The 14809-nt window shown below is 36.6% G+C and overlaps 1 protein-coding gene across 4 annotated transcripts in view; it reads left to right on the top strand.

Annotated features, from left to right (window-relative positions):
- LOC150078344 (protein slit-like) overlaps window positions 1-14809 on the top strand; it is a 715724-nt gene that overhangs the window by 620898 nt on the left and 80017 nt on the right. For all 4 annotated transcript variants that reach the window (XM_090385081.1, XM_090385080.1, XM_090385079.1 and 1 more), the window contains 2 exons: window positions 935-1009; window positions 2187-2258. In XM_090385081.1, coding sequence (XP_090241207.1) covers window positions 935-1009; window positions 2187-2258 — 147 coding nt within the window. The remainder of the gene's footprint in view (window positions 1-934; window positions 1010-2186; window positions 2259-14809) is intronic.

Genomic DNA, 14809 nt, shown 5'->3' with positions numbered 1-14809 from the left:
CTTAGCTGCTTGAATGGGTAATTATTATTATTATTTTTTTCATCACGTTATTAGTATGCGCAAAAATGCGCGCAGGAGGCCTAATAATTAATTACTTTTTCACCTTACGCAAGTCAGTATGAGCTCGAAAAAAATTATCAGATAATAGGAATCACTGTTTTAATTACCTCGTGTTAATCAGTTCGGTTTTGGTCTTGTTTACACATTTCGTTCTTTTAATTTATGGCTCATCATTAAAGAATTAACAGGCTGGATTACTTGCACTGTTCATTATTAATCTGTGGTAGAGCCACTGCAATTTTTTTCGAGATAAATATTTAGATAAACGTCCATCTTCATTTCCTGTAAACGCCCGAGTTGACTTTTTGGTATCAAACGTGATTACTACCATCCTTATTTCTTTGTGTTTGGAATGAAACGATTGAAATTAAATGGGATAAATTTTGGTACTTTGGAACCTTAACATTTCTTGCTTCAGATGGCGCTGGTTGCAAACACAGAAAGCAGTGGCGATAATTCTTCACGTGAAGGATGACAGAAATGTCACCTTTCAGCATCTCGGAGATTCCAGAGAGAGACAACGAGAAAGAGTGATACGTGAATCTCTAAAGCCCCTAACGATTCCCGTCACAACCCTTCCAGATAATTAAGCAAAGAGAACCCTATGTTCGCCCGATCTGGGGTTGCCACCAGTGTAATGGCTCAAGACTTGATTACATCTTTTAATTACGGGCCTCCTAATATTGGCATGTAAATTAAATAATAGTGGTGTGTGTAAATCACGTGTGTCGTGGCCGAGCCAGGTAGTTAGTCATGTAACACTCTCTTGCTTCACCGCCGTCAGGGCGGTTCTGTCATTATTTCGCGTGTGAATAATTGCTCGATAATTTACTGCCATGCTAAATTATAGGATGGGTGTTGTTGGCTTTTCCAGGCGGCTCAACGACAACATCATCCTCAAGGTGAAGAATGATGGACTTTTTAAGAAGCTACCCAACCTAAATAAATTGTAAGTACATTTTTGCGATGTTCCTATACTAGTTAAAGGAATTTGAATTAAGTAATAAACTTTGGCTTAGGAATATTAAGACTCGATGGTAATTTGTCTATATTATGACTTCTTAAGTATTCGTTCAGCTACCAACCTTACCAGCATAGAATCGAATGGAAGTATTTTGAGGTTTTAATAATAATTTTTGTTAATAACTATAGTGCAGCCAATTCGTCATCCTGTATCCTCATTACGACAACCCCTTATTCTCTGAATTTTTATTGTTCATCCCTTTTACTCCCCCCACGCACTATTTCATCTGTCATCGATAATGTACGTTTAGGTAACTGCATTATAGGAATGTTACCCAGAGAATGACAGCATGATAAACACTGACAATTATATATCGGTTCTATTATACGACAGAAAGCACTCGCAAGCGTCAGGGTTTCCCCTCCCCCTCTAAGATTTATTTTTTAAAGTCATAACAGGACATTCCCTGCATTTTCTCATAATTCATTTAAACTGGTAATTGTAAAATTCGATTATTTCTTAATGAAAGGGGCAACTCTTATTCATCAGCGCGATCTGAGAGTTGACTGCTTCATAAGGCTTACTGTAGGGGTACGCGAACTCTGGCCCTTGATAAATTTGATGACTGCGAAAATGTATGATAAAATACTGTACATAATTAGTACAAGACATCTGTCTTTATAATACGTCACGATAGATTACCATATTTCGTTGGTGAAGGTTACCAATTGTGGTAAATTAAATGAAAATGTAAAGAACGTAATAAAAATATGACATAATTAAGTGGATCACCTGCATATTAAACAACAATCCAAGTTCTTTCAAAAATAGTTTAAATGATTGCCCATACACTAACAGAAGGCGAATAGTTTGGGGGATATTAAGAGTACTTTGTGCATGTCGCAGTCAATAGTTTATGGCAGTAACCATTAGTTATTCAATGCCTCGAAACTAGATCATTATTAATGCTAAATAGTCGTGGCATTGCGTTAGTGAAACATTTGTTGGCATTCGCAAAGCTGGACTATCTGCACTTGCAACCTTCTTAACGTATAGGCACATTAATTACATATTTCATTAATATTTTAAAAGAGTGAATTGCTTTTTAGATAAGGTACGAATTGACAATACTTAAATTTTAAATGCTTTTCATTATTTAAAGGGATTTGCGTCACAATGATATCACCGATATCGAAGATGGTGCTTTCCAGGGAGCCAGTGCCCTCAACGATTTGTAAGTTAGTTTCTCATGCATTCGATAAATATTAAATTTTCGTTATGAAGATCATTTACTCTGAGTAAATAATGTTAAATTGGACGAGAGTTCAGAAGTTAGCTTAAACTTAGTACATTTAAAAGATAATTCGATACCATGTTTGATCTTTTTCATCTGTGAAAGTTTCCTTTTGATGCTATTACTTTAAGAAAAAAAAAATCTCTCTTCTACCTCTTTCTGATAAACATCATTCGATATATATTTGATGTCTTTTTTTCCCTAGAAGAAAATCATCACTGAGCTTAGGGGGAAAAATGCTATCTTCAAAACGTGATAAAAATGCAAACTCCAATTCCCTGTTATACACAATAATGTTGTTTCCATGGAAATTGCTTTATGACATTACGAAATAGCCAACAAGGGAATGGCAAAAAGAAGTGTGACACGAGGCGTGCCGTTTTGTACTCTTTCCAAGCTGGATATGAAGAGAGGGCTCATCTTGATCAGTCATGAATATCTTATCTACAGTATGCAAGTAGAGAAATCCCATGTAGTCGTTATGGAAATTGCTGAATGTCGGTAACTACGAGATGACAAAACCAACAAATAAACTAGTTTTTTAATGAATGAAATAATCCACATTTTGAACTTTCGTATGCAAAATAAGTAGAGAAATAAGATGAACAAAGTAACTCCCCGACTGGATGAATCGACAGATATGTAGTTATGTTTATTTCCATGGTGATAGCTTAAAACACAAGGAGTGCAGTTCCTTGTTGATATATTATAACAGTGTGTCTCAAGCTTATCAAAGATGTGACTCCAGCATAGAATTTTTAGCTCTAAAGAGTACACAAGGGGTCACATTTTGAGAACCACCGCTTAAATATACATTAAGTTGCCACTTTATTAGGTACCCCCATTTCATGAAGGGGAGCACTCCTTCAGTAACAACATTGCGCATTCTTACCATAAAGCAGGTGGGCAGTTAACTAGGAATGCTGGATATGTGCAATTCAGTGTACAAAAAAAAAAAAAAAAAGGGCAAGGCGAAAGACTTAAGTGACTTTGGTATTATAGTCAGCCGCGTTATGAATATCTAGGAAACTGCAACCTTGTTAAGGTTTTCATGTATGACAGTGTTTCGGGCGCATCAAGATTTCCAATAATCAAATAACATCTAGACAACGTAAATCGCGTGGTCAGAAGCAGCTCATTAGTGCGAGAGGCTAAGGGAGGCTCACAAGACTTGTACAGGGTAAGATAAAGGCTACAGCCAGTCAAGTAACAACCCAGTATAGCAGTAGTAACCAAAAAAAGCATTTCACAAGGCAGAACTCGTACTTTTTCAGGGATGGATTATCATAGCCAAAGACAACAGGGTTCCACCATTCTTCTTCGGCAAAAAAAAAACAAAAAAAAAAAAAAACAAGCAGATCATCAGTGGATAGTAAATGATTGGAAAAACGCTTCTTGGTCTGATTAATCTCAATCTCCGTTCCTCAATCTCTGTTTTGTGCTGATAGCAGGACCAGAAATATGCTGAAAACGGCATGAGTCTATGGAGCACTCTGCCAGGTGTCAATATTGCAGGCTTGACAGTATTACAATGTGGAGAAAATATTTTCGTGGCGCACATTGAGCCCCATGATGCCAGTGAATAAGAATTTGGATACCACAGGTTAGTTATCTGGAAATTCTATCCGACCAGGAGCATTCCTTTATGGCTGAAAGGTCCATCTACGAATTGTTTTTCTATCAGAAAAATGGGCCATGACACAAGGACAGAAATGTATATAAGTTTTTCGGGAACAAGAGTAACAAAAGTAACGAACAAAAGTCGTTACTTTTGTTCATTTTTTTTTCCTTTTTTGTTATCAATCATGAATTATTATTAGTATTTGTTAAGGCGCCTGAAATGTGACGCACTGCGTACATTAACTGACTTGTTTCATCATGTAAACAGAAAACTAACCTTGCAGACATATCGACCCGTTATCCCATGGCTTTTGTGTAGCTTTGTCAGCAATGAAAACAACTTACTAAGTAAATGAAAAAGGTTGGGCTGGAATTCGAACCCAGTTACATTCCACACAACAGGTAGAAGCTGTTACCACTAAATAGCGGAGGACCCCAAGGATATGGTATGTTGAACGTTTCCTCTTTTGGATTAGTATTCGCTATCTCCTCGTCTTTGGCATGGTGAGACCATTTTTTTTTTTCTTTTCTTTTGCCGATACCCTTTCTATATAAAGGCGAGTACATTCTAATTTTTAGAATGTACTCGATTTCATATAGTTCTCTCCTCCTATAACTTTTTATGGTATAATTTTTATTAATTAATGAATCCTTATTCATTATTTTAATTAAATTATCAATCAGTATTATACAGTAAGAATGTACTGGTGAGGATCTTGATATTTAAATATCGAAGTTTATCACTAGTAACTTCCTAAGAATATAGTGATGTCGTCGTGTTTCTCAAAAGAATCGCTCCCAGATTACACCAATACGGGTGGATAAAATAATGGAAATGCCTGTGATAAGTGTTACAGGTATGAACTAATATGGTGTCAATCCACCCTTTGCTTTTAAAACATTTTATATTATATGTGAAATAAATACAAATAAATATTGAACTGTCTTAAGAGGAATATTGGACCGTTTTCATGGAGAAATGGTTCGAGTGCTTTAAATTTGTTTCTCACTCTTCTCCAAATATGCCCACGGTGGGTCTGTAACGTTTGTCTGATGATTGTGCAAGCCGTGAGAGATATTTGGCTTCAGTTTTACGCTCATCCAACCAAGATTGGACACCTGGCTGTGTGTATTGGAACATGGCACCATTTGTGAGAGCAATGTTTACACCGTGGGATGAACCTGGTCACTCAGAATATCAGGTTAATCAGTGGCAGTAATTCGCCGTTCAGGGTAATGATAGGACCTACAGAATACCAAGTTATTTCTGCCCGAACCATTGTGGAGCCTCCTCCATGTTTGAGATTTGGCACAAGACAGTCAGGATGATGCGCTTCTGGCATTCGCCGAATATAAACTCTCTGTAACGTTGGAAAAAGTGTAAATGAAAATATTGCGTGCGTCCAGTTCATCAAGTGACCGTTTTTGTGCTCCTTGTCTCATTGCATCCTCTTTCTAGTATTATCACCAGCATCAAGTGGCTTAGAAATGGCGGCTGTGCCATAAATTTCAGCTTTATGAAGTTTTTTCCGAACTGTTTCGCTAGAAACTGAATTTCTGAGACGCATTAAATTCTGAAGTTATTTTGGAAGCAAGCAGGAGACGCATTAAATTCTGAAGCAGTAGTTTTATGTTTTCGGGCCACAATCCTTTTCGGTATTCAGCAATCTCTTTCAGTCAGCTTCGATTTTCTGCCACAAACATCGTCCTGTCAGATTTTGTTTTTGCATGCTTGGTGAATGCAGATATCAATTTCAATTCAGTTGCGCTGGATAAATTAAAAAAAAATGTATATATATAGGCCGTTGTAGTCACCGATGCCCATGCTAAAGGTGCACCAACAAAATTTGATCTCTTTGGAATTCAGACAGTTCAGTCATTTGTTTTTCATTTGCCTTCTTATATCACCTCTAAATAAACATCAGCCTTTATCGTCTTTTATTTCTTGCAGGTGATACTATGAAGTATCACTTGCAAGAAATAAAATAAATCATCACAGCATGTTCATAAATACGTACACCATGCAGCCATTACAAAAACTGCTGCTTTCATATCAAGTGTTTCCATTATTTTGTCAACCCTTGTACTTCTCTTAAAGTTCTCAGTTCTATGGCTCAAGTACCAGTAAAGTGTGAACTTTCTTATGAACTAAAGGTTACTGGATCAATTTCTGTTCTGCTTTCAAAGTAATCTTATTTTTTTTTTTATCAGCCACATCAAATCTGTTTTTCTCTATTTTATTTCGTTATAGTTTTTAAAGCGCAATAGTTGCAAAATCTTGTAGAACGTTTCTGTTCGTTTTTCAGTGAAAGAAGATGGAAGCATTGAAATGCCCAGAAGTTGTTATATCCCCCCCCAGACGGTATATATAGTTTTCAAATTTAGTCATTTCAAAATCACAGTTAGCAGCTTCGTTTTAACATCCAGAGTAATAAAGATAGCACATAAAGGCGCACAACTGTCCATATATCTCGGTGTGAATGAAATATAGAAACAATGCAAGAATTTTAGGGAAGATATCAGTTGAGTCTTAAACTCATTTAGATATTAGTTGCTGTTCTCCATTTTGGCTTTATAAAGTATTATTGCTAGGTATAAATTGTTGTAGCCATTTTGTTTTTTAAATCCTCAATTCAAGTGTTAAAGAGTATGGCCACCGTCTGAACTATATACAGTCTGGACTATATACCAGCCAACCCAGTGACGTAATGTTTCATATTTGCTAACTCAAAGAAAAGTAGATTTTGTTATTTTATTTTATTGGACGTTATCTTGACATGTTTCGATTAATACGTGTATGCACACGAAAATATGTTACACTGAACTGTAATAACTAATCTGTAGATTAGGCAAAATAAAACAAGTTTTTCAGAATACCTTATCTTCATTTACCTATCACATTAACTACGAACATTGCTGCTTTACTGGATGGAATTTTCTGTTTCTTTTAAACTCAGAATTTTTAAAGCTTGCGTCTGTTTGATTCGTCCTCACAGACATTTGTCCATCCAAGCACAGAAATGTTTACTTTTCTCCGATCCTTGCTTTAAAAGTACCTTTTATGTCTCACTGCACTGCACAATAAAATAGCCAGATATTTGTTTAGGTATTTCCTAAGTTTTCTGATACCTACGGTCAGTTTGTTCGTGACCACTTTTAGATCTCACAAAGCCAACATCGCGAGACATGCCACACACAGCCTTCGAGCAGAGCTGTATCACCTGATCTCACCGTTACGTGACTGTTTTACATCACGCCCAGTCATAAATGACAAGGTGGCCATTACCTAATACCACTGGTGTAGACGTGAGTGGAGACGTCGTTCCACCACCTCTTTCTTATTTGGCTCGTGAGAGATCGCGTTTCATATCTTGAACATATTTTAACTCAATAAAATCGCTTTCACAATGAAAACTTTCTGCTGCAAACTGCCATGATGTTTGTGGTTAAATGGGACACTTCTTCCAAAGTTGCAAACATAAATTCAAGTCGTATACCTTAGAGTCCTTTAATTTTCAATTTCGAGACAACATATATTAGAAAAATATATGCAATTGAATGGTTCGATGAATGAAAAAACAATCTAACTGTATATTCTCTGTTGACGATTTGTGTGTTGTCTTTAAAGTGTACAAAAATTGAAATCAGTCAAAAAAAAAATTCCTTATCCCTTCTTTTCAAACTTTTTTATAAGAATGTCTTTAATTTTTACAAATATTATTACACTTTTAAGAGATAATCTAAATTTACCTAATTAATGTTTAGCTAGGTAATATTTTGGAAGGTAATTCTATTAATTATTCTAAATTTTTTTAGTTTCTTTTTCAATTTTATCTCTTTGTTTTAACCTTAAAAAAAACGATTTTGTACTTGATCCGATTTAATATAAGCTGACTTAAATTAGGTAAGATTGCTTTCTAATTAATAAGCAATTATAAATTAAGTAAAAAAGCAGTAGAAAAAAATCTTATAAATCATCACATGTCTAAATAATTTCCACGAGTTGCCATAGTATTGCACCACTTTCAAATAAATGGCATTACCAAAATGTTTATTTAGTATTATTTAATTATGTTAGATATTTTCTGGCGATCATGTGTTCACCAGAACTAACATGGCCTTCCATTTTATATTCAGCGTTTTCGCCTTTCTTTTATTCATGCATTGGTAGAAGAGAGAATCTCCATAAAGCTCCTTGTTTCATTTTCCAGTTTTCTTCATTTTTTTCTTTCCGACGATCCAGAATATCCGCATTCTTTTGGAGATGTTTCTTTTATTCTAATTATTTCCTTCATTATTTTAATTTTCTTTCTAATCGTATTTCATCGATATCACAATTTGAAAGTGAATACAGTAAATATTGTTGCACAGATCGAAACTATTGTAACCAACAGCCTGGTATCTCACAAAAATCAAACAATTTTAATTGAAAAATCATAGCAAAAGATGGCTGCCATTAAAAATTATTCGCCGTTAGTTTTACATTGATTATTGTTAAGTTTTTAGAAAATTCTTTAAAATTATTTATACTTCTAAGGTACTTTAAAATATACTCCAATTTTGTAGTAATTTTAGTTCAAAATCGAAGTTAAAAAAATTGATTCTGCTGAGATTAAAAAGTCCACACTAATGATAATTCAAATTTCACTCAATAAAATGTATTGAAATTAAGGTAAATGTTCTAACCGTATTAAGTATACTTGTATGTGTTAAATATATTTGTTATGACAGACTTTTGAATCGCCCTATACAATCAGGTGGGATAGCAGTCAATTTTAATGGTATAAGGAGGTTATCCTAAAGAAAATCTACTATGTAAGAGCTGGACGCGTATCCCACACCTTCAAGCAGTGCTAATGGCAAGTTAATTATCATTATATTGTTTTGGTCATCAAAAAGCGATAAAACAAGCAGATTACTCATTCATTAATTTAGGTAAGATTCGTGGGCGATTAATTCGGTGGGGATGTGTGCGTTTCTCATCTTAGTTAATGTTCTAAGACAAATCAAGTAACAACACGACTCATTTCCTAATGAAATAACCATTATGGGGATTTAGAATAGGAGGATCACGTGAACCTAGTCATGTGGTACAATGATTCAGCATCCCTCTTATGTAAAAGATGTTGAAAACATTCTTAAGTCTGAAATAGACTTAGGTCATTGAGCCTAATTAGACGGCGTTAATGAGTTTGAGCGTTACTGACATGCGTACAACGGATTGTTATTGCTTAAGTCAATGCATGCTTAAAATTTTAATGTCTAGCCATGGTCTTACGTATTTTAGAGTTTAAATATTAGTAAGATATGACCATGTTACTAATGCATATTGATGTAACAAAGCTGATAAGCCTAAAGGTTCAGTCAGAATAAAAATTCAAAGAGCAATTAGGTTGGATGCTTGTTAAGCACCAAGACGACTAAGGCTATGAGGCGTTAGTGTACTGTCTTTAATCGCGTGGTCGGTTTGCTGGATGAAAAACCCAAGTTCCTGGGTCACAATCCATGCAACCCTCGACCTGAGACCAACTAAATCAGCAACGCTGTGAAAAAAAACATAAAAATTCTTCGCGTCATTAACGGGTTTCGAACTCAGGCCTGCTCCATCCGGTGGGGGAGGACAGTGGTTAACGTCATTTTGTATATTATAAGTTAAGTATATTTCTCTGGTTAAAATCAGAATGAATCAATCAAGTGGTAAGGGCTTTTAAATTATATTTTTCATTAAGGGAAGTTGTTTAGAAAACCGTAATGAAATATCCGTATACTTTATTCCTTAAATTTAATGAATGGCTCTTCAACAAACATTGAACCCCTTCTCAGGATTAATTAACTAAATAATGTTTGGATATCATAATACAGACTCTTCGTGCTCTGTGTCTGGACAAAATCAAAACTGGATAATATTCCTGTCCGCCGTTTATATTCACTCTCCTTAGCTGATTTAGAAATTAGTTATCCAGCTTCACCCGAATAAAAATCGGTCATATAATTGATTGCGATCGGCAGTATCAATGAAGGACTTGAGTTTTGATTTGTTCATATTGTCTATCAAAAGAAAGACAATCTCGTATTAATTACTTTTGCCAACAAACCTGTAAAATTTAACGAGAGGCAGTTCTCCAAATTAGAACGTTTTTATAAAAATTCAGAATCTGAAAGTGAATGGATTTCATTCACTTTCAGATTTTTTTCCTCTCGCCATATATTCGTACCATTCTGAGAAAAATTCTAATAATTAAGGCAATAGTTATAACAGTTCTTTAAAGATTGATTTGTGAACTTCCATCCACCCATAATAATGCTAGTTCACATATTTTACACAATGACTTCATTTATAGGAATTCAGTGATATATAAATACTCTTATGAGTGAGTTGAAAATTGGTTTCACTTTTATTTATTATTTAAACAGAAATCCCGAATCCAGAATGGAAACTAACTGATTTAATACCATTATTACTGTTACTCTTGGCTGTAATCTTTGGGCAACTATATGATCTACAGATATGCATGTTGTATGTCCGAATCCGCCACAAAGGCCCCGAGTGCCAAGCGTTTCTAGTGATCAGGCGATTTCTGTGCAATTCTAAAGCGATTCATATAGTGAAAGAGTGTTAGATATATCAAGAGTTTAAAGTTAATTCTCTTCTGTAAATATATATAGTTACTGAAAAGTATCAGTGTAAAGGTTCCTAAGAAAGGAAAGTCACCTTTCTTTTATATATATTCTAGTCCTACTAACCACTAATCTACTTCCGCTTGGTCACTAGGTGGCACCGCTCCTGCCTCCCCGTGGCGGGGCCGGAAACCTGGGAGGAAAAGCTCTCACTCCCAGGGCCAAAAGGAGCAAACATGAATGACTCAAACATTACCACGAATCCCAAAGATCTGACTCCTTTGAGTCGGAAAAATGAGGACAATGTGACTACTGCAACCAAAAGGCAAAAAAAGGAAATAGCATCACTTAATGCACCTACCTTTATTGTCTTTAATTCTACGACAGAACAGCCATTAGGAAAATTGTCGCCATTCGTCATCCAGAAATGTTTAGAAAGTGTGGCTGGAACACCAAAAAATGTTAAGCGACTAAAATCAGGCGACATTCTAGTCGAGACAGCAAATGCCAAACACGCAGAAAGACTGCTTCAAATGAAAACATTTGGTGGGATCCCAGTAAAGGTCTCTCCCCATAATACACTAAATACATCGAAAGGAGTAATTTCTGAGTGGGACCTTATCAGCGTCTCCGAAGAAGAAATTAAAAATGAACTTGAAAATCAAGGCGTTATAGCTGTGAGAAGGATTAAAATTACAAGAGATGGGACACTTATCCCAACCAGAACTATCATACTAACGTTCAACACTCCTAAACCACCTACAACTGTGAAGGCCGGATATCTAAATTGTAACATCAGACCATACATTCCAAATCCTCTCCGCTGCTTTAAATGCCAAAAGTATGGTCATTCACAAATGGCATGCCGTGGTGTAGCTATCTGTTCCAACTGCGGGTCCCAGGATCACAGCAATCAGAACTGTTCATCCGAGAAACCGAAATGTCCAAACTGCAAGGGAGACCATTCTGCCTATTCCAAGAATTGTGAATATTGGAAAAGAGAAAAGCAGATTCAGCGGTATAAAGTGGAACATTCTGTCACATACCAAGAAGCTAAGAGAACTATACACCCGACTATCTTAAACAGACCTTCCTACGCGCAGGTCATAACGAATTGTCGTACAATAGAAACCCAAACAGATTTTACAGTTCCTCCAAAGAAATCTATCTCAGACTGGGCACGAGCACTACTCACAATTTCCCAGCCAAAACATCAAGAGAAACTCACCAACACACCACTTTCCGTGCCTCCCGATAAGAAACACTCAGAATCGAAAGCACCTCAAGGAAAACATAATGTCATAAGTCAGAAAGCAACCGAACAAATGGAGACAGAAGCACCCAACCAAGCAGATGAACCAGTATTAGAGATTTTCGCGGAAGACGATATAGACACCGGAAAACCATATTTCCCGAAAAAGGAAAAACCAACGTGTGAAAGACTTAAAACAGCATCTAGGAAACAGACCGAAAACCTCTCCAAAATCAAATAATGAAAACCATAATCCAGTGGAATTGTAGAGGACTCCGCACTAACATAGGTGATATATATGACCTGATTACACAGTATGCACCATTATGTCTTTGCTTACAAGAAACCTACCTCAGACCTCAAGACTCTACCTTAATAAAGAACTATACAGCATACCGAAAGGACAGAGTAACAGGTGGCACAACCCATGGTGGTGTGGCAATACTAATAAATTCTCGCATTCCTTCCCAGATTGTCCCGCTAAACACAACCCTTGAAGCGATTGCAGTACGCATAGCCGTTAGATCCCTCATAACAGTAATAACTATTTATGTTCCACCAAACCAAAATTTATTACAACAGGACTTAGAAGACATTGTAAGGCAGTTGCCAACCCCCTTCTGTATACTAGGCGACCTCAATGGGCATAGCCCTGTGTGGGGTAACACAACCACAGATCGGAGAGGAAAACAAATTGAAAAATGGATAGACGAGAATGATTTAACTTTGTTGAACGACGGCACACATACTTATACACATCTTCCATCAGGAAATACTACAGCTATAGACCTATCTATATGTTCTCCAATACTATTTCCAAGACTTGATTGGTCAGTGCACAGTGATCCTCTCAGCAGTGATCACTATCCAATAATCATCACCATGGCACTAGGAACCACATGCAAGTCACGCAAAACTCCCAGATGGAAAATAAATGAAGCAGATTGGGAAACTTATAAAACATTAGCAAAACTAAATGTTGATACCATCAAGCAAAAACCGTTAGATGCAGCAGTACAATATATAACAAATAAAATAATTCAAGCTGCTGAACACTCTATCCCAAAAACATCGTCTCACTTTCCAACACATCCAAAATCATGGTGGAATGCAGAATGTGCGCAGACTAAGAAAGAGCGAAACAAAACCTGGAATACTTTTCGCAGATATCCAACTTTAGAGAACCTCATATTGTTCAAGAAGGCACGGGCAAGAGCCAGATATATTAGGCGGGCCAGTAGGAAAGAATCCTGGATAAAATTTGCATCTACATTAACAAGTTCCACACCATCTAAAACTGTCTGGAATAAAATTAACAAAATGAGTGGCAGATACCCGATTACCCCAACTCCGATCCTAAACTGGAATGGACAAGTCACTGCAGAGCCATCAGAAATAGCCAATGCACTGGGCGAAACCTTCGCCAGAATATCAGCGACCACTTCATATACTCCCAGTTTTCAAATATACAAGGCAAGAATGGAAAGACATAAACTGAATTTTTCCACAAGAAATAATGAAGAGTACAACCTACCCTTAACATTCTACGAATTGAAACACGCTCTATCCCAGACAAAGCAAAGTGCTGTAGGTCCAGACCAAATCCACTATATGATGTTAAAACAACTCGATGATCAATCCCAAATGGCATTACTAGAACTATATAACAGAATCTTCTTAGAAAACCAATTTCCAGACAGTTGGCGTCATGCAATAATTCTTGCTTTCCCAAAATCGGGGAAAGACCTCTCTGACCCACGCAACTACCGTCCAATTGCTCTAACCAGTTGCCTGGGAAAAGTTATGGAGAAAATTATCAATGCTCGTCTAACATGGTTTTTGAACAGAAATAACCTCCTCAATCCAGCACAGCATGGTTTCAGAAAAAATCGTTCAACACTAGATTTACTGATCAAATTAGAAAACAGTGTGCGGAATGCCTTTATCCGAAAAGAGCACCACGTAATGATATGTTTCGACATAGAAAAAGCTTACGATACTGCGTGGCGTTATGGAATTATTCAAAACCTATACCACCTTGGATTACGTGGACATCTTCCTAAATATATTCAAAATTTCTTACTCCACAGGTCATTTCAAGTTAGATTGCAGAATACTCTTTCAAAAGTTTTCACCCAAGAAGAGGGTGTACCTCAGGGGTCTGTGCTTAGCACAACCCTCTTTGCTATCAAAATAAACTCCATAACTGAGCATATACCAAAACCTATTGATACCGCTTTATACGTTGATGATTTCAGTATGTCCTATCATTCTCAGAGTATGCGAACTATAGAACGGCAGTTACAGGGAGCAATAAATAAAATAAGTCAATGGGCACAAACAAATGGCTTCCGGTTTTCCACACAGAAAACTGCATGTATACACTTCTGTAGGAAACGAAACCTACACCCAGATCCTGAACTTAAACTAGATGGATATATGATCCCAGTTGTACCAAACATAAGATTCTTAGGACTTCTCTTAGATAAAAAACTGACATTCCTTGAACATATTAAGCAACTAAGACATTCTTGCATCAAGAAGTTAAATCTACTCAAAGTTCTCTCCGCAACAACTTGGGGTGCAGATCGACAGACACTACTTAAACTTTATCGAGCAATAGTGCGTTCCAAGCTGGACTATGGAGCACCAGTTTACGACTCTGCAAGACCAAGTGCACTGAGATGGTTAGATCCCATACACCACAGTGCACTCCGTATAGCACTTGGAGCTTTTCGCACTTCACCTGTACAAAGCCTATATGCAGAAGCCCATGAACCTTCACTACAACTTAGACGACAGAACCTATTATTACACTATGCTGCAAAGATAAAATCCATCACCGACCATCCAAATAGAGAGGTTCTGTTTTCATCGTACTTGGAAAATGTATACCAAGCCCATCCACGAATAAACCGCCCTTCCAACATCCGACTAAAAGATTTACTGTTATGCCGAGAGCTTAATTATGATAGCATAGCTACCACGACTACACACATTA

Source organism: Mastigoproctus giganteus, chromosome 11 (genome assembly GCF_048544385.1).
Source record: "Mastigoproctus giganteus isolate SK-2022 chromosome 11, ASM4854438v1, whole genome shotgun sequence".
NCBI classification, from domain to species: Eukaryota; Metazoa; Arthropoda; class Arachnida; order Uropygi; family Thelyphonidae; genus Mastigoproctus; species Mastigoproctus giganteus.
This window is presented reverse-complemented; position numbering and strand designations above follow the sequence as displayed.